The sequence below is a fragment of the Squalius cephalus genome (genome assembly GCF_949319135.1).
Source record: "Squalius cephalus genome assembly, chromosome: 21".
NCBI classification, from domain to species: domain Eukaryota; kingdom Metazoa; phylum Chordata; class Actinopteri; order Cypriniformes; family Leuciscidae; genus Squalius; species Squalius cephalus.
The window spans coordinates 34,510,120-34,535,716 of NC_137142.1; the positions used below are offsets into that span (position 1 = coordinate 34,510,120).

The 25,597-nt window shown below is 39.9% G+C and overlaps 2 protein-coding genes across 2 annotated transcripts in view; both read right to left on the reverse strand.

Moving 5' to 3' along the window:
• LOC307149828 (kinase non-catalytic C-lobe domain-containing protein 1-like) lies at positions 1-24,112 on the reverse strand (the record flags this gene model as incomplete). Its single annotated transcript, XM_079856394.1, has 9 exons — positions 1-2,138; positions 2,345-3,364; positions 15,324-15,481; positions 17,075-17,134; positions 17,560-17,682; positions 20,389-20,554; positions 20,722-20,798; positions 21,985-22,200; positions 23,912-24,112. 8 exons carry the CDS (start codon positions 24,110-24,112, stop codon positions 3,133-3,135), a joined length of 1,233 nt encoding a protein of 410 aa, XP_079712520.1. The 3' UTR covers positions 1-2,138; positions 2,345-3,132.
• Positions 24,113-24,312: 200 nt separating this feature from the next.
• Positions 24,313-25,597, reverse strand: part of LOC307149371 (kinase non-catalytic C-lobe domain-containing protein 1-like) — a 46,022-nt gene continuing 44,737 nt past the window's right edge. Inside the window, 2 exon segments of the mRNA XM_079855662.1 lie at positions 24,313-24,341; positions 24,746-24,887. Of these exon segments, the coding sequence (XP_079711788.1) occupies positions 24,321-24,341; positions 24,746-24,887 (163 nt within the window). The 3' untranslated portion in view covers positions 24,313-24,320.

The window sequence follows — 25,597 nt, forward strand, 5'->3', positions numbered from 1 at the left end:
ACGATTTTTAGTTGTCAAAGCTCAAAGAATATGCTACAGGTCAAAGGTCAGCACCAAGATGGTGAATATTGCATGTCTGGAAATGTATTCTGCACATCTGAAAAACACACTGTATTAAATTAAGAAGTTCTTCATTCAATGCAATGCAATTTTATTAGGTCTATAAGGGCTATTAACACCTATATAATTCATAATCCCGCACTGTACACAACCTGCTTCTTGAGATACATTTTATTCAAAATATTATTTATAAACTGAAACAACATCAGATTATATTTACATGTTTTTTTTGTTTTTTTTTTAGCCATGCTTTTATTCAAAGTGACTAACAAAAGTAATTTCTAAGATCAGGAGACAGTTACGACAAACACTAAACCCTTATTAATAATAAAGAGGACCTATTATTTCATCTTTCTCCAGTGTGTAATGTTGATGTTTGAGCATGAAAAGGGCAGCTCTTCTCTATATCAGTGTCAGTGTTCCTGAACTCCTGAAACGCCTCCATTGTAGTCTTGAGTTTCTCCCGGGAACGAACACGTCACAATATTCCTCATTATAATAATTCATATGCAGAATAAAGGGGCGGGGCCTGGTTGAGTTAGTTAGTAGTGTGTTAAACTGGCGGTTATAGTAAGGGGCGGGACATTTCCCAAACACACTCGAAGCGCTCGACCAATCACAACACACTGCTCCAGCCGACCAATCAGAGCACAGTGTGCTTTTCAGGAGGAGGGGCATCATAGAGACAGGAAGTAAACAGAGCGTTACTGACAGACTGGGAAGAGAAGAGGATATATGGTAATAATAATGTTTTTCAAGCATGAAAACCTATTCTAGTAGAGCTCAAAAACAAAATCAAGACTTTGAAAAAGGGTATAATAGGTCCTCTTTAAATGACAGGGGTTGTTGTGACTGGGAACAAATCAGGCAGAAATAATGTTCACTTATGTGAGCAGTGAGTTCAATTCAACTCTAATGAGAGAGACGCATAATACATGAACTTTAAAACAGGGAAATCACAAAAGTGTCTCAATTTAAAGTACATTACAAAAAGTAGAGATGCAAAGTTAAATTATACTGAAATTTATGCACAAAATATTTCATTTTTCTAAGATTAATATACCACGGTGTAGAAATATAGTCTATTTTTAAAAGTATAATACTTTTCTCTATTCTCTGGAGGCGTTTATAATGTATTAGGCTACTTCAATTTCAAACAGTTGAATCTTATCTAAAACGTAATTAATAATTTCTCAATAATTATCATCAATAAATCTATAAATACATTATTTGGTTGTGTAGCTGAACACAAAAGATGAAAGTCTTTGTTCTTTAAAGTGTCTTCACAAGAAAATCATCTGTTCAACAAACAGAAACTGGTTTACGAGCATGTTCTCCTGAAGCTGGTAAAGACGTCCCGTCACACTTCACTATCACATTAGTTAACATGAACTAAAAATCAACAATACTTCTTCAGCATTTATTAATCTTAGTTAATATTAATTTCAACATTTACTGTGCGTTATTAAAATCAAAGGTTGTATTTGTGAACATTAGTTAATGCACTGTGAACTAACATGAACAATCAATGAACAGCTGGATTATTATTAACTAACATTAACAGAGATTAATAAATACTGTAACAAATGTATTGCTCATTAATAGTTTATGTTAGTAAATACATTAAATAATGAACTTTAATGTGTTACCAAGATGTCCTATTATAATGAGGAAATTCACCAATTAAAACGTCCACGTCTTGTGCAATCCCAGTCTCTGTTTCCCGGCCTCGTCAACATCCGAGAGAAACTGCAACATGTCAGAGTTTATGATCCGGCTCCTCACAGCGTCCACGTGTGTGTGTGTGTGTGTGTGTGTGTGTGTGTGTGTGTGTGTGTCGGTTCAGTACAGCGTCTTCCAGCGTCCACGTGTGTGTGTGTGTCGGTTCAGGACAGCGTCTTCCAGCATCCACATCTGTGTGTGTGTGTGTGTGTGTGTCGGTTCAGTACAGCGTCTTCCAGCGTCCACATGTGTGTGTGTGTGTGTGTGTGTGTGTGTGTGTCGGTTCAGTACAGCGTTTTCCAGCGTCCACGTGTGTGTGTGTGTCGGTTCAGTACAGCGTCTTCCAGCGTCCACATCTGTGTGTGTGTGTGTGTGTGTGTGTGTGTGTGTGTGTGTGTCGGTTCAGTACAGCGTCTTCCAGCGTCCACATGTGTGTGTGTGTGTGTGTGTGTGTGTGTGTGTGTCGGTTCAGTACAGCGTCTTCCAGCGTCCACATGTGTGTGTGTGTGTGTGTGTGTGTGTGTGTGTGTGTCGGTTCAGTACAGCGTTTTCCAGCGTCCACGTGTGTGTGTGTGTCGGTTCAGTACAGCGTCTTCCAGCGTCCACATCTGTGTGTGTGTGTGTGTGTGTGTGTGTGTGTGTGTGTGTGTCGGTTCAGTACAGCGTCTTCCAGCGTCCACATGTGTGTGTGTGTGTGTGTGTGTGTGTGTGTGTGTGTCGGTTCAGTACAGCGTCTTCCAGCGTCCACGTGTGTGTGTGTGTGTGTGTGTGTGTGTGTGTGTGTGTCGGTTCAGGACAGCGTCTTCCAGCGTCCACATCTGTGTGTGTGTGTGTGTGTGTGTCGGTTCAGTACAGCGTCTTCATCTGTGTGTGTGTGTGTGTGTGTGTCGGTTCAGGACAGCGTCTTCCAGCGTCCACATCTGTGTGTGTGTGTGTGTGTCGGTTCAGGACAGCGTCTTCCAGCGTCCACATCTGTGTGTGTGTGTGTGTGTCGGTTCAGGACAGCGTCTTCCAGCGTCCACATCTGTGTGTGTGTGTGTGTGTCGGTTCAGGACAGCGTCTTCCAGCGTCCACATCTGTGTGTGTGTGTGTGTGTCGGTTCAGTACAGCGTCTTCCAGCGTCCACATCTGTGTGTGTGTGTGTGTGTGTCGGTTCAGTACAGCGTCTTCCAGCGTCCACATCTGTGTGTGTGTCGGTTCAGTACAGCGTCTTCATCTGTGTGTATGTGTGTGTGTGTCGGTTCAGTACAGCGTCTTCCAGCGTCCACATGTGTGTGTGTTTCAGTTCAGTACCACATCTTCCAGTGTCCACATGTGTGTGTGTGTGTGTGGGTTCAGTACCGAGTTCTCTCACTGGAACGAGGCTTTGACCCTGCGCAGTGTGTCCTGGATCCGGTGTGTGTATCGGTCGCTGGCCGTCTGGATGAAGTTGGCGTCGTTGTGTGAGGCGAGGAGAGGAACGTCACACTCGCTGAATCGAGTGATTCGCTCGCGCAGGAACGCCTGCAGCTCCGGGTCAGGAGAGTGCGGATAGAGATGCTCCTGAAACGCATGGATCTGACTGACCACACGCGCAATGTTCCTGAGAACAGGAGAGAAGCACACACTCGTCTCAGGACTCGGCTTCACATGCCAGAGGAAAGCTCTAATGAAAGAACCATGTTTTTACTGTGATTATGAAAAGACAAAAGCTGCATTTAATTAGATAAATATAAGCACTGTGTGTTTCAGAGAAACTCAACTCAACACAACTCAACTCATCTGAACTCAACTCATCTGAACTCAACACAACTCATCTGAACTCAACACAACTCATCTGAACTCAACTCAACTCATCTGAACTCAACTCAACTCATCTGAACTCAACTCATCTGAACTCAAGTCATCTGAACTCAACACATCTGAACTCAACACATCTGAACTCAACACATCTGAACTCAACACATCTGAACTCAACTCATCTGAACTCAACACATCTGAACTCAACACATCTGAACTCAACACATCTGAACTCAACTCATCTGAACTCAACACATCTGAACTCAACTCAACACAACTCAACTCAACTCATCTGAACTCAACTCATCTGAACTCAACTCAACACAACTCAACTCAACTCATCTGAACTCAACACATCTGAACTCAACTCAACACAACTCAACTCAACTCATCTGAACTCAACTCAACACAACTCAACTCAACTCATCTGAACTCAACTCATCTGAACTCAACACATCTGAACTCAACTCAACACAACTCAACTCGACTCATCTGAACTCAACTCATCTGAACTCAACTCAACACAACTCAACTCAACTCATCTGAACTCAACTCAACACAACTCAACTCAACTCATCTGAACTCAACATATCTGAACTCAACTCAACACAACTCAACTCAACTCATCTGAACTCAACTCATCTGAACTCAACACATCTGAACTCAACACATCTGAACTCAACTCATCTGAACTCAACACATCTGAACTCAACTCAACACAACTCAACTCAACTCAACTCATCTGAACTCAACTCATCTGAACTCAACACATCTGAACTCAACTCAACACAACTCAACTCAACTCATCTGAACTCAACACATCTGAACTCAACTCATCTGAACTCAACACATCTGAACTCAACACATCTGAACTCAACTCATCTGAACTCAACACATCTGAACTCAACTCAACACAACTCAACTCAACTCATCTGAACTCAACTCATCTGAACTCAACACATCTGAACTCAACTCAACACAACTCAACTCAACTCATCTGAACTCAACACATCTGAACTCAACTCATCTGAACTCAACACATCTGAACTCAACACATCTGAACTCAACTCATCTGAACTCAACACATCTGAACTCAACTCAACACAACTCAACTCAACTCATCTGAACTCAACACATCTGAACTCAACTCATCTGAACTCAACACATCTGAACTCAACTCAACACATCTGAACTCAACACATCTGAACTCAACTCATCTGAACTCAACACATCTGAACTCAACCCATCTGAACTCAACTCAACACATCTGAACTCAACACATCTGAACTCAACTCAACACAACTCAACTCAACTCATCTGAACTCAACACATCTGAACTCAACTCATCTGAACTCAACACATCTGAACTCAACACAACTCATCTGAACTCAACACATCTGAACTCAACACATCTGAACTCAACACATCTGAACTCAACACATCTGAACTCAACACATCTGAACTCAACTCATCTGAACTCAACACATCTGAACTCAACTCATCTGAACTCAACACATCTGAACTCAACACAACTCATCTGAACTCAACACATCTGAACTCAACACAACTCAACTCAACACATCTGAACTCAACACATCTGAACTCAACACATCTGAACTCAACCCATCTGAACTCAACTCAACACATCTGAACTCAACACATCTGAACTCAACTCAACACAACTCAACTCAACTCATCTGAACTCAACACATCTGAACTCAACTCATCTGAACTCAACACATCTGAACTCAACACAACTCATCTGAACTCAACACATCTGAACCCATCTGAACTCAACTCAACTCATCTGAACTCAACACATCTGAACCCATCTGAACTCAACTCAACTCATCTGAACTCAACACAACTCAACTCAACTCATCTGAACTCAACTCAACACATCTGAACTCAACTCAACTCATCTGAACTCAACACAACTCAACTCAACTCATCTGAACACAACTCAACTCATCTGAACCCATCTGAACTCAACTCAACACAACTCAACTCAACCCATCTGAACTCAACACATCTGAACTCAACTCATCTGAACTCAACACATCTGAACCCAACTCATCTGAACTCAACTCATCTGAACCCATCTGAACCCATCTGAACTCAACTCAACTCATCTGAACTCAACACATCTGAACTCAACACATCTGAACTCAACACATCTGAACTCAACACATCTGAACTCAACACATCTGAACCCATCTGAACTCAACTCAACACATCTGAACTCAACTCATCTGAACTCAACACATCTGAACCCAACTCATCTGAACTCAACACATCTGAACCCATCTGAACCCATCTGAACTCAACTCAACTCATCTGAACTCAACACATCTGAACTCAACACATCTGAACCCAACTCATCTGAACTCAACACATCTGAACTCAACTCAACTCATCTGAACTCAACACATCTGAACCCATCTGAACTCAACTCAACTCATCTGAACTCAACACATCTGAACCCATCTGAACTCAACTCAACTCAACTGAACTCAACACATCTGAACCCATCTGAACTCAACTCAACTCATCTGAACTCAACACAACTCAACTCAACTCATCTGAACTCAACTCAACACATCTGAACTCAACTCAACTCATCTGAACTCAACACAACTCAACTCAACTCATCTGAACTCAACTCATCTGAACCCATCTGAACTCAACTCAACTCATCTGAACTCAACTCATCTGAACTCAACTCATCTGAACTCAACTCATCTGAATTCAACTCATCTGAACTCAACTCATCTGAACTCAACTCATCTGAACTCAACTCAACTCATCTGAACCCATCTGAACTCATCTGAACTCAACTCAACTCAACTCATCTGAACTCAACTCAACTCATCTGAACCCATCTGAACTCATCTGAACTCAACTCAACTCATCTGAACCCATCTGAACTCAACTCAACTCATCTGAACTCAACTCAACTAATCTGAACCCATCTGAACTCATCTGAACTGAACTCAACTCAACTCATCTGAACCCATCTGAACTCAACTCAACTCATCTGAACTCAACTCAACTCATCTGAACCCATCTGAACAATTCATCTGAACTGAACCGAACTGAACCGAACTCATCTGAACTCAACTCATCTGAACTTAACCGAACTCAGCCGAACTCAACTCAACTGAACCGAACTCAACTGAACTGTTTCTAGAGCAAACAGAAAATGTAAAGTGTGCATTTGAAAAGCAACATGAATCAAATATCTGCACAAACTTTAATAAGAAGAAACAAAAGAGAGAGAGAGAAAAAAGAGAAGCTTTAAGGGCAACCTGACAAAACAAAAGCTTGATTGTTTAACGTTTTAAAATGAAGAAATAAAAACAGCCAAATATATTATAATTGTAATTTTAAAGTTGTAATGTAAAATAACATAATTCTTTTTTATATTATTATATTACTTTTCTCACATAATAATACTCATTTTTTTAATTTTAGGGAAAATAATTTATTTGATCTTATGTAGTAATTTTTATATTTTCATTTTGTAATAAAAAAAATAACAATAATAGCAATAATAGCAATGTATATGCATGTCATTTTTGTGCATATGCATAAAAGCAATATTATAATTTTACAGTTGTAATGTCAAATAAAATTCTATTTATTATATTACTTTTCCTAAGTACTCAACTTATTTAGTTTTTTTAAAAGTAAGTTTTATATTTTTATTTAGTAATAATACTAATACTAATAGCAACAGTAATAATAATAATAACAAACTAGTAAACACTTTAGAAACACCATTGGTCTGATGGCGATGACATAATAGGTGTGTGTGTGTGTGTGTGTGTGTGTGTGTGTGTGTGTGTGTGTGTTTGTGTGTGTGTGTGTGTGTGTGTGTGTGTGTGTGTGTGAGTTCTTATGAAGTGCATTCTGAATCGCATCCTGCCATGGCTCTGCGAAATGAACATACTGTCGGAAAAACAAAAAGCCTATATTAATCGTCAAGGCATGAACGAGCACGTTTTCTGCCTGAAAACAGCAATCGATGATTTTAAGCATGAATCCACCAAGTTTTATGCAGTCTTTCTAGACTTCCGTGATGCATTCGGCTCGTTGCCGCATGGCGTTATGATTAAAGCCTTAGACGAAATTAACCTACCCAAACCTTATATCAACATGATTAAGGATATCTATAGAAACTCCTTTATCCAGGTGATCTGTGGAGATCAACTGACTAGCCCAATCCAACTAAGAACCGGCATCAAGACAGGCTGCCCATGGAGCGCAGTAAACTTTATTCTAGCCCTTAACCAGTGGCTCAAGTGGCTGTGCCTCTGCTCCCCCTCGCACATCAGATCGCCAAACCCTGTCCAGGCCTATGCAGACGACGTCCAGGTGTCATCCAGGGATGAGAGAGTGATCAAAACCATGCTCTCCCATACTGATAAATTCATGCGATGGTCTGGACTAGAGGTGAAAAACACCAAGTGCGCTGTGTTTTATGAGAGACGCAGTGGAGGCAACAGGTGGTATCAAGCCAAAAAAGACAAGCCACCCTCCTTTTCCATCATGGGCAATGAAATTAAAGTGTATGCGCGCCATGAAACTTACGGCTACCTTGGACACCGGTTCAACATCGCGGGCGAATGGGAAGAGCAAATACATGAACTTAGCAGTGAATACTGCACGAGGCTGGACATGGTGGACTCATCCCCTCTCCCTGTCGTAATGAAACTACAGGCCATAAGAGAGATTGCCCTTTCTAAAATACAGCATCTCTTTGCAAACATACATATCCCTAAATGTATCCTAAATGAGCTGAATAATAAGACTGTAGGCCTGGCAAGACGCTGGATAGGACTAAATACACACTCGACAAGAGACGTCTTGTTTCACAGGTGCAGAGAGGGAGGGCTGGGCGTCCCTCATATAGAGTGGGTGTATGTTGCCGCCAGAATAAGCAACCTGTTAAGGATGTTAAATAATGATGACGCAGCCGTGCGTGAGCTTGCCCGAGCCTCACTTCTATTACATCTGGGGAAACGCAAGGTCCCTCTCTCTACATCAGATGATGCCAGCTTCCTCGGGTTCAGAAGAAAACCCAATGGAAAACTGGACACCAACACACCAGGCTTTGGCGTGCGCTCGGACTGGCTAGACCTGAATGACCTCTGCAACCGCACTAATATCCAACTGCGCTGGAGGAACACAGCAGGACAGTCGGCGGAAGCCAATAAGATCATTCTCACGGATTCAACCATCACGGCAGAGGCAACCATCACAACTGGCGACAACATTCAACTCCTTGACACTCAAAACATCAAAAGGACAATAATCGATCACTTCCATTTGCGTATGATACAGCACTGGACAGGCCTACGCCTACAAGGACAACTGGCCTGCCTGCCCTGTGCCGACCATAACGTATCACATACAGTTCTGAAGAACACAGCCCTACAAGACGACATCCACAGATTCACAATTAAAGCTCGTCTACAGGTACTACCAACAAAGTCCAACTTAGCAACATGGTTTCCATCCGTACATGAGCCGTTCTGCCTGCAACATCACAGCCGGCAAAGAGAGACGATCGCACACATCCTTAACGGCTGCTCCGCCTACAAAGGACTGTACATCGCGCGCCACGACCGTATAGTTGCACTCCTAGTGAAGGAGCTCAGAGACAATGTCAACCTTACCACAATCCACTTTAACAAAAAAATCGAGACAGACTGGTTTTCTCCTTCACACGAACAGTGCGCTACACTGGAAATTGCCATAAATCACTTACCAAATACACCTGACATAGTTGTAATTAATGAACACACCAAAGCCGTTACAATACTAGAAATTGGTTGCTCTTTTGATGCTTATATGGACACCTGCTATGCTTCAAAACTGTTGAAATATCAACCATGGTACAATGTTTTCAGTAACTCTGGCTACTCCTGTAAAGTTATTGCCCTCATCTTTGGTAGTCTAGGCCATGTGCATAAGTTGTGTGTAAGAGGCCTGCAGATTTGCGGACTACAGAAGAACAAGGCCAAAAAACTGACGAGATATTGTTCTGTATCAGCAGTAATTGGTAGCCTCTATATATGGAGGCGCAGGTGCCACCTTTACCCTTAATGTGCATAATGGACTGAGATATTGGCTGCTGTTGTACATCTTTCTGCCAAATTTGGATTATGCCATGATAAATGTTTATCTTTTAATTCAAATAAAGAATTTAAATGTGTGTGTGTGTGTGTGTGTGTGTGTGTGTGTGTGTCTCAGGCTCCGCCTCTTTGAGGTGTAAATCTTCTCCAGTTCATTTCTTCTGTTGAGTCCGTCCAGGTCAGACACGAGTAGCTTATAAGTCCTTTATAAATAATCTTGACATGACAGTGCTGAATCGCTGCAAACATCCACATCGCTATGATCAGATGCTGTTTCTCATTGCTGGCATTTTTGATGCATGTTTATTCTGTTATTGAGAATAAAGCGCACTGCACATATTTACATATAACGTGGACAGATCACGCTTTTCAAACTTCTTTTGACTCCAAAGAGAAGAACGAAAAAGAACTTTGCTTGAGTATATCAATTCATAATTGAAGTACACTTCATATTTCCTTCAGTGACAGTGTAAAAATGTAAAATAATAAGCAGCTCTTTATGTGTCTCCCACAAACCAGCTGGTCTGTTTCCATAGTGAAGGGCGAAACCAATCAGCGGCAACTGGGACAAACAAAGATTCAATTAGGAGACAAGACTGTGCCCGTCCTGAACGGTAAAGATGAGCTGAAGCATGAGCTCCGCTGTCTGGATCATGATTCTGCTGGATCACGCGTAATGCGAGTGTGATGTGATCTAAATGAACATGCCAACGGAGAGTTAAAGGGGTCATATAATGGTACATGCACTTTTACAAGTTGATTGTACTGAAATGTGTGTTGGCAGTGCCTGTACACAACCATCATAAAATGATAAAAATCCATCCAGTGTTTTTTTTTTAATCTTCTAATATGTTTCCTCCCATCTCAAATCAAGCTGTTCGATTTTGTGATGTCACAAAATCGACGCCCCTCCCACGATGGTTGATTGACAGCAGCGTTTCAACACAGACCCGCCCCCTCGCGCCCTCGTGAGCGAGCTGTCAATCATAGCACGCGTTCATTGTTGATAGCTGGAGCACTGAACAGAATGGCGTCTAAGCGATTGTGGTGTTTCTTGGGTGTAATAACGAACACAGCATCATATTGATGTTCCTAAATCCGTACAGCTGAAGACGCAGTGGCTGATGTTTGAAATGAAATGTTTGTTTTCGAAGGGAATATTCCCCACGATCAACGTCAATGCTTTCATGTTTGCGCGAATCATTTCACCAGACTGCTTTACACACGAGGGTCAGTATAAAGCTGGATTTGCTAAGAAGCTGCTCCTGAAAAAAGGATTACTACCAACTATTCGTGTTCCTGCTGCACCTCCAGAAGAAGTGAGTGAGTGTAACATTTTATTGACCTTTATATTAATCTTTGCAAATCGCTTGCACGCTTCACAATGAATGCGGCAAAGGTTTACACTCAGGGTACATTAGGGCATGTTTTCTATGTACAACGTTCTCAATATAATTCATAATCCCACGATTGTAATGAACGACGCGTTATGGTTATTGTGTTTGTGTTACTACAAGCGGTGTACGCACAGAACAGAGGGACGGGGTGAGCAAAGCTCATTATCATTTAAAGACACATGCACTCTTACAATACTAATGAGAATTTTTAGTTATAGTATATTACAAACTTTTAATTTAGACCCTAAAGAATCATATTAGCTTGTACAAAAATGGCATTATATGACCTCTTTAAACAGAGCTGTGCATCATTCAGAACTCAACCGACTTTGTTTTATTTCTTTCAGTTGCAATTAATTAAATTCTTCTTCCTGTGATCCTGTGACGCTGATTCAATTCACAATCATGAATCTCAAAAGGAGTCGACTCTTAAAGTGGCCTTATTATGCTACTTTAAGGTCTCCTACAACAGGTTTACATGCAGCTAAGGTCAAAAACACTTTACTTTTCTCATAATATACATGGCATTTTTGTTGCATGTTTATTCTGTTATTGAGAGGAAAGCGCACTGCACATATTTACATATAATGTGGACGGCATTGGGACGTTTGCTGGTCACGTATTTCAAACGTCTTTTTACCCATAACAGAAGAACTTTGCCTTGAGTATTATCAATGCATAAATCATCACAGTGAGTTTAAGTCCAGACAAACACTCATTTCTTCAGCTTAAATGTGTGTGTGCAGGTGACCTGATTCTGTGCGCTGCGAGCTACAGATGTACAACCACCATGTGTGTGTCCACCTCAGAATCTGCTACAAAAGCAACCTTACGACTCCTGGCATCGACTCATGTCCCCGGGCAAAGCATTTCCAATCACACACCATCTGCTTCACACACACACACACACACACCAGCATGCAGCATCACCAGCTGCGTTATTACCGCCACATCTGACTGTCCGTGACCTTTGCCCTCGGCAGCTGTCTCTCCTGCAGTGCATGTGTGTGTGAGTTGTGTAGTAATATAAGACCCTGATAAACTCAAGTTCTTTTTCATTCTTCGCTTAAAGGTGCCGTGTGTAATTTTAGCGGCATCTAGTGGTGAGGTTGTGAACTGCACCCAACAGAAGTTACGGTGGCCGACAGGAAGTGATGTCGTCCTGAGACAGCAGAGAGTTGCCAGTTAAACAATGAGGTTTCTTTACAAAGATAAATTAAGAAATTGCTTAATTATTCAGTAAAACGATATGTTATTGTGAATATTATTGTTACTTGTTTATCATTGAGTGAGTGAAATAAACAGTTATGAACATGTAGAAATCAAAGTTGAAGCTCCAATCTCCTCCCGGAAATCCCCAAAAAGTGCGTTGGTGCCTAAGTGACTTCTTTTAGAGAAGCTGTCAATCACAGCTGTCAATCATGATATCACATTCCCATTTTTATATTAGGAAACATAATTGGAAAAAATTTATTTGAAGTGTAATTTGATTGTTTTGTTTCCATCGCGTCCCATTAGACTACATGGAGAGGCGGGGTTTATGAGCTATACTGGGACCAGCCACCAGGGGGCGATCGAGACTCAGGGTTTATGAGCTATACTGGGACCAGCCACCGGGGGGCGATCGAGACTCAGGGTTTATGAGCTATACTGGGACCAGCCACCGGGGGGTGATCGAGACTCAGGGTTTATGAGTTATACTGGGACCAGCCACCGGGGGGCGATCGAGACTCAGGGTTTATGAGCTATACTGGGACCAGCCACCGGGGGGCGATCGAGACTCTGGGTTTATGAGCTATACTGGGACCAGCCACCGGGGGGTGATCGAGACTCAGGGTTTATGAGCTATACTGGGACCAGCCACCGGGGGGCGATCGAGGCTCAGGGTTTATGAGCTATACTGGGACCAGCCACCGGGGGGCGATCGAGACTCAGGGTTTATGAACTATACTGGGACCAGCCACCGGGGGGCGATCGAGACACAGGGTTTATGAGCTATACTGGGACCAGCCACCGGGGGGCGATCGAGACTCAGGGTTTATGAGCTATACTGGGACCAGCCACCGGGGGCCGATCGAGGCTCAGGGTTTATGAGCTATACTGGGACCAGCCACCAGGGGGCGATCGAGGCTCAGGGTTTATGAGCTATACTGGGACCAGCCACCGGGGGGCGATCGAGGCTCAGGGTTTATGAGCTATACTGGGACCAGCCACCAGGGGGCGATCGAGACTCAGGGTTTATGAGCTATACTGGGACCAGCCACCGGGGGGGGCGATCGAGACTCTGGGTTTATGAGCTATACTGGGACCAGCCACCGGGGGGCGATCGAGACTCAGGGTTTATGAGCTATACTGGGACCAGCCACCGGGGGGTGATCGAGACTCAGGGTTTATGAGCTATACTGGGACCAGCCACCGGGGGGCGATCGAGGCTCAGGGTTTATGAGCTATACTGGGACCAGCCACCGGGGGGCGATCGAGACTCAGGGTTTATGAACTATACTGGGACCAGCCACCGGGGGGCGATCGAGACACAGGGTTTATGAGCTATACTGGGACCAGCCACCGGGGGGCGATCGAGACTCAGGGTTTATGAGCTATACTGGGACCAGCCACCGGGGGGCGATCGAGGCTCAGGGTTTATGAGCTATACTGGGACCAGCCACCAGGGGGCGATCAAGACTCAGGGTTTATGAGCTATACTGGGACCAGCCACCGGGGGGGGCGATCGAGACTCTGGGTTTATGAGCTATACTGGGACCAGCCACCGGGGGGCGATCGAGACTCAGGGTTTATGAGCTATACTGGGACCAGCCACCGGGGGGTGATCGAGACTCAGGGTTTATGAGCTATATTGGGACCAGCCACCGGGGGGCGATCGAGGCTCAGGGTTTATGAGCTATACTGGGACCAGCCACCGGGGGGCGATCGAGACTCAGGGTTTATGAGCTATACTGGGACCAGCCACCGGGGGGCGATCGAGACTCTGGGTTTATGACCTATACTGGGACCAGCCACTGGGGGGTGATCGAGACTCAGGGTTTATGAGCTATACTGGGACCAGCCACCGGGGGGGGCGATCGAGACTCAGGGTTTATGACCTATACTGGGACCAGCCACTGGGGGGTGATCGAGACTCAGGGTTTATGAGCTATACTGGGACCAGCCACCGGGGGCGATCGAGACTCAGGGTTTATGAGCTATACTGGGACCAGCCACCGGGGGGCGATCGAGACTCAGGGTTTATGAGCTATACTGGGACCAGCCACCGGGGGGTGATCGAGACTCAGGGTTTATGAGCTATATTGGGACCAGCCACCGGGGGGCGATCGAGACTCAGGGTTTATGAGCTATATTGGGACCAGCCACCGGGGGGCGATCGAGGCTCAGGGTTTATGAGCTATACTGGGACCAGCCACCGGGGGGTGATCGAGACTCAGGGTTTATGAGCTATACTGGGACCAGCCACCGGGGGGTGATCGAGACTCAGGGTTTATGAGCTATATTGGGACCAGCCACCGGGGGGCGATCGAGACTCAGGGTTTATGAGCTATATTGGGACCAGCCACCGGGGGGCGATCGAGGCTCAGGGTTTATGAGCTATACTGGGACCAGCCACCGGGGGGTGATCGAGGCTCAGGGTTTATGAGCTATACTGGGACCAGCCACCGGGGGGCGATCGAGGCTCAGGGTTTATGAGCTATACTGGGACCAGCCACCGGGGGGCGATCGAGACGCTTTGGCTTCACTTTTCAGCACTTGTGCGGCACGCTTGGTTGGGACACAAGCGTCTGTTAAGCCCGGGACACACCCAACCGATGCCAAAGAGCTAGCGCTGATGAAAGCCGACAGTGTTGTCGCCTCATGTCGGGGAAAAGCTGCACTTGAACACACGAGAACTACAGCGGCTGTCAGCTAGCGTGCGCGTTCTGCGCATGCGTGTAAATGAGAAAACTGTCTATTTCTGCAGATAAATTCATCTATATTCGTCATTCAGAAAGCGAAACCGACGCTGCAGATACACACACCATAAACAAAGCAGTGTGTGCTTACCGTTTTGAAGATCAATCCTGCTAAACACTTTCTTTATTCCACTCTGCTCATGCTAATATTGAAATATTCGCTGAAGAACACTCAGGTAAGATGATGTAACATTAGAACGGTCTTCTGTCTGTACCGTTTTGACTTGTTTGCTTGTGTGAGTGTGAGTGTGCAGGGATGAGACCTCAGTTTGGGCCACTTGTAGGATCCGCTGGTCATGGTGAACGTGCCGATCTCCAGTTGCTGAATGTGCAGGGCGAAGATATGAGCGTCTGGGAGAGTCGGACGCCCTCCGCGCTTCAATCCCTCCATCAGACACAGACTATCACTCTTCAGAAACACCTGAAACAACAGCACACTTTCAGGATCAGGAGTACAGAGTGCTCGCAACACCGAGGTCATGGGTCGAACCCCAGGGAACGCATAAACTGATCACAATTAAACCCTTCAATGCAATGCCTCTGACAAATGCATAAATGCATTAATTTATTCAAAGCAAGATTAAAAATAAAATCCACACAAACAATGACTTCAGGACACCTCTAATGATGAGTGTGTCTTCAGATTCTGTTTTAAAATGAATTTAGCTTATATTAAGCCGGACATAAAGTAAAAAATGTGTGTGTGTGTGTGTGTGTGTGTGTGTGTGTGGTGGGGGGGGGGGGGATTTAGCAATCTTGAAAAAACAAATAGCTATGAAGCAGTTTTGTTATTATTAATATAATATGTAATTAATAATAACAATATAATATTATTAACAATTAAGAGTTCAATCAAGAGTTTGTTTAAAATAATAATAATAAATTATCAAAATAATTAAAACAAATAGTGATGAAGCAGGGTTGTCATTTTAAATATTATATATAATAATAATAACATTTATTATAATATTATTTTTTATATTTAACAATTCTAATGTTTTAAAATATATATGTAATAGTAACAATTAAGAATTTGTCTAAAATAATTACAAGTTATTAAAATAAATCAAACAAATAGTGGTGAAGCAGTTTTGTTATTATTAATATCATATGTAATTAATAATAACAATATTATTAACAATTAAGAGTTCAATCAAGAGTTTGTTTAAAATAATAATAAATTATCAAAATAATTAAAACAAATAGTGGTGAAGCAGGGTTGTCATTATTAATGTTATATGTAATAATAATAAATAATATTTATTATAATAATATTTTTATATTTAATAATTATAATGATTTAATATATATAAATATGTAATAGTAATAATTAAGGCTGTCAAACGATTAATCGAGATTAATCGCATCCAAAATAAAAGTTTGTGTTTAGATAATTTATGTGTGTGTACGGTGTATAATTATTTTCTATATATAAATACACACACATGCATATAGAAAATGTGTTATTTATATATAAAATATTTATATATAATATAAATTATATATAATATAAGTATGTATACACAGTATATACATGCAAATATTTCTTAAATATATACATGCATGTGTGTGTATTTATATATAGAAAATAATTATACACCGTACACACACATGTATTATGTAAAAACAAACTTTTATTTTGGATGCGATTAATCGCGATTAATCGTTTGACAGCCCTAGTAATAATAGAAAGAAACAATTAAGAATTTGTCTAAAATAATAAATTATTATTATTAAATTTATAGATATATAATATAATGATTTTAAAGTAATGGTGTATGGTATGTCATTCGTCACGTGTGTGTCGAGGTCAGTGTGTGTCGCGGTCAGTGTGTGAGTAACATCAGCTCTTCTGTATGTGAGTGTTTTATTTTAATTTTTTCTCTTGATTTGTTTTATCTGAATTATAAGCTTTACATGAAGTGTGTATTTTGTGTTTTTTGTTTCTTTTTTCCGTACAGCACTTCGGTTGTTTTAAAGTGCTTTATAAATAAAGTTAGATTGAGCGTCTCACCTGCACAGCCCTGAGCTCCTCCAGAACCTCACACACTTTCAGCGGGAGCTGCTTCCACGCCTGCCGTTCAACACACACACACACACACACACACACACACGCACACACACACACAACAAAACCAGGAGAAATGCTGTAAAACTAATTAAGATGGGAATAAGCATGGCTTATAAAAACCCATTTATCATGCAATTTCATTTCACGCCAAATATGATGAATACTGTTTTGTTTCTGCACAAAATGCCGAATGCATGTCGATTATAACCCTTTCATGCTCGTCAATAGCCTGAAAAATAGAGTTAGTGTTTAATCAGTTTAAAGGCACATGCAATTAACATTTCAGCTGCTGGAGCTGCCAGATAAGATGAAGCAAAAATAGCAAATACAGTCGAGCTTATGAGGTTATGACTCTCTCAATGCGGGATAATTTATCACTTAGAGAGAACGATTCGGAAAAAGGGATTACGTGCGGTTTCGTTTCTTACCGGTAATTGCCTTACAATCACATTCTCCAGGCCCGACAGAATCTGCATGGCGGTGGCGAAGTTTCTGGTCTCGTAGCAGTACTTGCCAACGGCGAGAAACCGAGTGAGTAAAGCTGCCTGTGCCTGGAAATATAAATATATATATATATATGTAAGCATTATGACATTATGAAAAGTATAAATACTAGGGCTGGGACGATGCACCTAGAATCTCCCGATTCGATACTATCACGAAACTTGGGTGCCGATACAATATGTGTTTCTACAAGTATTGCGATTCGATATTGCACATTTATTTTAACACTAGCCCATCAGGAAACGTTAAATCATACACTTATACAGACTGTGCATGATGTATAAGATGAGTCATATCTACAAAAACAAATCATCACTTCTTTCTGAGTTTTATTTCAGAAGCATCATACAGGACTACATTCTCTTTAATAAATGATTCAATAACAAATAATTTTTTTTAACAGTCACTTGTCGCCACCTAGTGGTGAAACAATGTAATCGATAAATGCGTTATTTTAAGCGCTAAGTTTCTATCAAAAGCTGATTTACTCTATTTTGATCTCTATCGTAGACATCAGTGTTCATATTTGAACTTTAAACTATGAAACTTTGAACTATTGTATCACAGAAATAATGATACTATGAGGTTGAAAAGACTGTTTGTGAAGCTGTTTCATGACGACTCTCTCCTAGTCCAGTCATTTTAAGCCAAAATGGGGGTCAACCTTGAACAAATTGCAACAGAAGCAAACTCAACTGATTTTGTATCCTCAATATGTCCTGAGTAAGGGAAAAAAAGCCCAGAAGAATCCCATTAGGGGAAAGTTTTGAAAAAGACCCAAATATACCCTATTCATACGCCTATGCATTCTTTTTCTTACGTGAATAGGGTAAACATTTTAACCTTTAGATATCACCATGAAAATTACTGAGTTGATTATTTACATCAAGACAAACAAAAAATGTATCACAAGTTTTTTAAAATGGTTTGTAAACATGAACAGTGCATAATCTAATTACGTATGTGCTAATTTGCATAAATACCACAACAGATCTAAACATTGGGTATAGCCAGGTGAAAATGTCTTGTTGAATCTTGTTTACGTATAACAGTAAAATACTTAATATTAAGGTCTGAATGGACCCATTACGGCTACCCATGAGCATTAATACATAGAGGCAGGAAGAAGTAGGGGATCACGGGGCACAACCTAACGCGGGGCTAGTTTTAACACGCTTGTTTTAAATACTTCCGCACATGCTTGGATGACGAAACTTTGTTTATTTACTAGTTGCCATATCAACACTATATAGAAGAAAAAAATTCCGCCAAAATAAAATTTTTTTGGAAGATATCCATAGACATTTATTAAACCATAGCAAAAGTAAATTTCTTACTTAAGTTAATTTTTCATCTCTATTTTTTGTGTTTATTTAAAATTAGACAAAGCTGATATTATTTTAATCTCCAATATGTTATTTAACAGTTGAGATAGTTCTTTAATGCTTCACTAACTAGCAGAAGACACTAGCAGGGTTTAAATCCCAGTTGTGCAGGTGGGGCATGTTGTCACACTGCGTTACAATGTGCCCCTATTAGAAATATGCTATTATATTCTATACTTTTATTAATTTTATTGAGAAAACGTGAGAAAAAGGTGAATAAAGACTGAGAGTCAATGTTCAGATATTACTAATTATTTATTTGGTTTGAACTATGTTGTATAGCTGTGTTTTCATGTGTTCGTAGTCAAAACTCAAAAATGAGTTTATATTTAATTATAAAAAATTGCCATTATTTTATATGTATTGTATTGTATTTTATTTGGAAAATATTTTAGTTTGTCTTGTATATTTTCTTTATTAGATCAGATAACATTTTAAGCTGTCATAATGTCATGTTACAAAGTACCCCTCACATGTTACAATGTACCCCACCTATGGGGCATGTTGTCACATTTCACTTCCATTCTTTCGGGGTATATCAAGAAAAAGGTATATACTGTATTAATAAAACAAAACCACATAATTGTACTAGACATGAGGGAAATTAATGTGGGAAAAAATAAATACTCTGAACCATAAGTAGATTTACACAAATTGAGAAAGTCAAAAAGCATTACTTTGTGCCCCGCTCTCCCCTACTTTAAACCAGCCTTTATTCCTACTTTTTTTCATAAAATGACTGGACTATCCGAGTCAGCGCCAACACAGATCTGAATGTTGCGATATGATTTGGTCAAAGTTTAATAGACAGACGAATTGAAAGATTGCGATTGTGTTTGAATCAAAATCAGTCTTTTAAAGATGAATCGTGCAGCTCTACTGTCTTCTCTCTCTCTCTGTATATGAGTCAGTGCATTCAGTCTCACATATTACGTCACTCAACAACTCATAGATCACAGCAAGGACAAAAACAAAGCAATTTAATTTGAATTAATATTAATTCTGTAATAAAAAAAAGATTTTAGAATCATAAAAAAAAGAAAGAAATTGCGATAGCTAGATGAATCGTTTTTTTCTACCAGCCCTAATAAATACTAAAGTTTTCATTTATGTGCATATTAGACAATTATGGATATAAATGTGCATATTGTCATGAAAACAGTGTTACGGTGCAAAAAAAATCTTTACGCATGATATAATTTCTTTGATTTGCAAGGTTTTTTCCAAAATCTATTTCTCTCACCGAATATCCTGCTTTCCTCTTAATAACCTGTGCCTTCAAAACTATTGTGTTGTGAACATTCATAACCCAGTTTAACTCATAAACAACCATGATTTGAAAATGCTCAATAAAATCTGAGGAATCACCTTGACCGAGTCACAGATGACCAGTTCGGCAGAAACCCAGTTGCTGACGCAGCGTGTGTGTGTGATGAGTGTGTGAAGCGGCTCCTCGGGGCCCGACACGTCCCTCAGGAACAGACTGTTGCCCTCTAGAGACACACACCTGAACAACACACACACAGCAGGACCTCTACAGTCACACACATACTCAACATATCTCTGTGAAGTCGCATGCAGTGTGTTAAATTAATTAGAAACATGTTTTGAGACTTTAAAAAGCAGACACGCTGTGTTTACTATCATTTACGCACATGTTCAAGGATCTGAAGTTTCAAAAGTGCATCGGTGGAAACTCACCTGTGTGTGGAGTTTTCTGACACGCCATGAGCTCTTGAGTTCAGAAAGTGAACTGGATGACAGTCCTGAAATATTTCCTACATGAGAAGTGAATATAAATGCTGAATCAAAACCGGTATTTGACATATGAGAGGTGAAGATATGCATGAAAATAAGACAATGATCATGTGTCTCCACCTAGAGGAGGATCTGTGAATAACAGTGTGAGAATAGAGCACAAAAAAACAGGAAAAACATACAACAGCGGACAAATGATGATGAAAATTAAAACACTTAGGACATTCATATATTTTGAATTACACTACTGATATTTTTCTTGGAAAAACAGCAGTTTTCTATGTGAATATAGTAAATTCAAACGTTTGGAATAATTACGTTTTATTATGTTTTTAGTCTCTTCTGCTCACCAAAGCTGCATTTATTTGATCAAAAATACAGTAAAAATTGTGAAATATTATTATAATGTAAATCATCTGTTTTCTATGTGAATATACAGTAAAGTGTAATTTATTCCTGTGATCAAAGCTGAATTTTCAGCATCATTACTCCAGTCTTCAGTGTCACATGATCCTTCAGAAATCACTCTAATATGAGGATTTGATGATCATTTGTTATTGATGCTTAATTATTGATACAAATAACAACCATTATCAATTACTTAAGTTGAAGATTACTTAAAATATAAATGCTTTCCTTTTGTACTTTATATTAATCAAAGAATCCTGAACAAAATTTATCACGGTTTCCACAAATATATTAAGTTTTATTTTTTGTAATTATAAAATGTCTTTACTGTCACTTTTGATCGATTTAATACACCCTTGATGAATAAAACTACTAATTTATTATATTTTTTAGATATAACTTACCCCAAATGAAGCAAAACTATATGAAGCAGCACGACTGTTTTCAACACTGATAATAATCATAAATGTTTCTTGATCATCAAATCCTCATATTAGAGTGATTTCTGAAGGATCATGTGACACTGAAGACTGGAGTAATGATGCTGAACATTCAGCTTTGATCACAGGAATAAATTACACTTTACTGTATATTCACATAGAAAACAGATGATTTACATTACAATAATATTTCACCATTTTTACTGTATTTTTGATCAAATAAAAGCAGCCTTGATGAGCAGAAGAGACTAAAAACATAATAAAACGTAATTATTCCAAACGTTTGACCGGTAGTGTCGGACAGTAGACTTCTGTATATTTCAGACACAGACCGTGAAAAGTGTGTGTGTTTCATCACCTGCTCCAGTAAGGTGAGCTGCTGAGCGATGTGTGTGGGTGTGTGTGGTGTCTGACTGAAGGCCAGTGTGTCCTCTGATCTCACACTCGTGTCGGACAGTTGTCTCATCAGAGACGCGTAACAGGGCCGAGGAAGAGCCGCAGCGACGGAGAACGCTTTCTCTTTACACACACCCTTCTGAGGCTCCACCACACGAGACACACGCCACTGGAAACCCTGCAATCATCATCATCATCATCATCATCATCATCATCATCATCAGATCAACAACACCGGACACGTGCAGTCGGACCATCAATGGATGCTGTGGACAAATATACATGCGTTCGATTATTTGGTTACACTTTATTTTAAGGTGTCAGTGTTACAGTGTAATTATATATTTAAGTACTGAGTAATATTAATTAACTACATGTACATACTATAGGGTTAGGGTTTGGTTGAGGGTTAGTTGCATGTAATTATGCATAATTTACTGTAATTTACTATGGTAAGTGCATGTAACATATGCAACAAGGACACTGTAAAATAAAGTGTTTTTCCCGATTTTCTCTTAAGGCAAGACACTACAGACGAAAACACTCTTCTTTCAGACTAGTGGAAGAAAAACATCCAAAATACACATTTAAGTGTTTATTTTATTACACTTTATCTATTTGGCATCTTTAGATTTCCGTTGCATTACATAAACTGAAAAGAAAATGGGTAACACTTTATTTTACAGTGTTTTTGTCACGTACGTTGCATCTAATTACCATAGTAATAACAGTAAAATATGCATAATTACATGCAACTAACCCTCAACCAAACCCTAACCCTATAGTAAGTACATGTAGTTAATTAATACTCAGTACTAAAATATAGTTTTACACTGTAACACTCACACGTTTACATTGAAACGGTTTTCATTCAGAAATGTTACTAAATGACACAAAAAAAAAAGGCAAATAAGACTTTGGAATAAATGTGAAATATTGAAGTGTAGAGATTGAAATAGTATTTTCTTGTAAAATATTCTCCTATAATAAAATCAATGTTTTATTTATAACTGAAATACGCAGCTTTACACAAATTTTACAGTTTTATTCCTATGTATATTCAGAAGGGTTGTTCATATATCATTCACCTGATTTATATAACATTTATTCCAAAGAACGGTGAAAATGATTCTTGTTGACGACAGTATTTTCTGATTTATGAAGTGATAAAAAAGTTTTAAAAAGTCTTTAACTCTAATATGTAAAAAATTAAGCATGCAAATTTTGAACCAGGCCTTATCTAATGTTCAAATTTGTAATGTATGCAAATTAGCGCATATTTAATGACATAATGACTCGTTTACATTGAAACATAACATTTCAGCAAACTTGTAATACAAAACAATTTAGCAGTTGTTAATGTAAGTAATCACCTGTGGAAGTATTGTCATATCTATTAGTTAAGTGGGTTACACTTTATTTTAAGGTGTCACTGTTACAGTGTAATTATATATTTAAGTACTGAGTAATATTAATTAACTACATGTACTTACTATAGGGTTAGGGTTTGGTTGAGGGTTAGTTGCATGTAATTATGCATATTTTACTGTTATTACTATGGTAATTAGATGCAACATATGATTACAACAACGAATGAACGATGATGAAAATAAAAAAAACTGACGACATTCATCTTGAATTACACTAACAGTAAATGTCTGGGAAAAATTACGATTTTTTACTGAATAAAAGCCTTTTGATAAAAAAAAGACATTAAAATCAGTAAAATTGTCAAATATTAAAACAATGTAAAACAGGTGTTTTCTATGTGATTATATAGTAAAATTTATAATTTACTATTTTATTTGTATTACTACAGTAACTACATGTAACGTGTACCAAGGGCACTGTAAAATAAAGAGTAACCGTTGTGTTTTTCCTCCATTCACCTGTAGTGTCTTGCCTTTAACGCACGAGCATCTCGCCTGATGTTCACACACCTTGCGAGCCACATCATCGATGGAGGATCTCCTGCACGAGGAGTGAACCGACTGCTGGTCTTCTGACCCACTGATGGAGGCGTCGTCGTCACATGACAGGTCACATGACAGGCCACAGACACGCCTCTTTCTGGGCGGAGCCTGAAGCATCACCAGCAAACTCTCTCTGCGACGGTCACCCGCTGCCACCTGAACACACAGCGTCCCACGGTCATCTCTCACACACACACACACTACCAGACCAAAGTTCTGAATCGGTCAGATATTTAACAATATTAAGGTTTTATTTTTGCATTTTTAAATCAATAAATACAGCCTTGGTGAGCAGAAGAGACTTCTTTTAAAAACATTAAAAATCTTACCGATCTAAAATGTTTGACTGGTAGTGTACACACACACACACACACACACACATTCAGACACTGTGAGAGACACACACACACACACACACACATTCTTGTACATCTATCTTTATGAGAACATTCTTTGACACAATGCAATCTCTAGCCACTTACCCTAACCTTACCCATCACGACTAAGTGCCTAACCCGACCCCTGACCCTAAACCGACCCTTGACCTCATTATAACCTCAAACAGGCCTTTAAAGGCTCTCAGAGACTGAGGACCGACCAACATGTCCTCACTTTACTCTCTCTGTCCTCACTCCACTGGTCTAACACTCAAACTGGTCCTCACAAAGATAGATGTACAAGCACATACACACACACACACACACACACACACACACACACACACACACACACACACACACACACACACACCTCAGAGTTCAGGAAAGTGTTGAGTGTGTGCAGAAGATCCGAGCCGGAGCTGAAGTCCAAACCCTGTCTGATCCAGAAGTGTAATAAGTCCAGCGTTCGCTGACTCACGTTTGCAGCGTCTGATGACGGATCTTCTCTCGCTCTGGACAGTTCATGCAGAACACACTTACATTTCATTTCCATTCACTTCTAGGAGAATATTATTTAATTAGTATGAGACTGGATGATTGACTCTCTCTGTAAACCTTAATCATGTGGGCAAATCAATCTATCTATCTATCTATCTATCTATCTATCTATCTATCTATCTATCTATCTATCTATCTATCTATCTATCTATCTATCTATCTATCTATCGTATATCTATCTATCTATCTATCTATCTATCTATCTATCTATCTATCTATCTATCTATCTATCTATCTATCGTCTATCTATCAATCTATCTATCTATCTATCTATATATTTATCTATCTATCTATCTATCTATCTATCTATCTATCTATCTATCTATCGTCTATCTATCTATCTATCTACCTATCTATGTATCTATATATCTATCTATTTATCATCTATCTATCTATCTATCTATCTATCTATCTATCTATCTATCTATCTATCTATCTGTATATCTATCTATCTATCTATCTATCTATCTGTATATCTATCTATCTATCTATCTATCTATCTATCTATCTATCTATCTATCTATCCATATATCTATCTATCTATCTATCTATCTATCTATCTATCTATCTATCTATCTATCTATCTATCTATCTATCTATCTATCGTCTATCTATCTATCTATCTATCTATCTATCTATCTATCTATCTATCTATCTATCTATC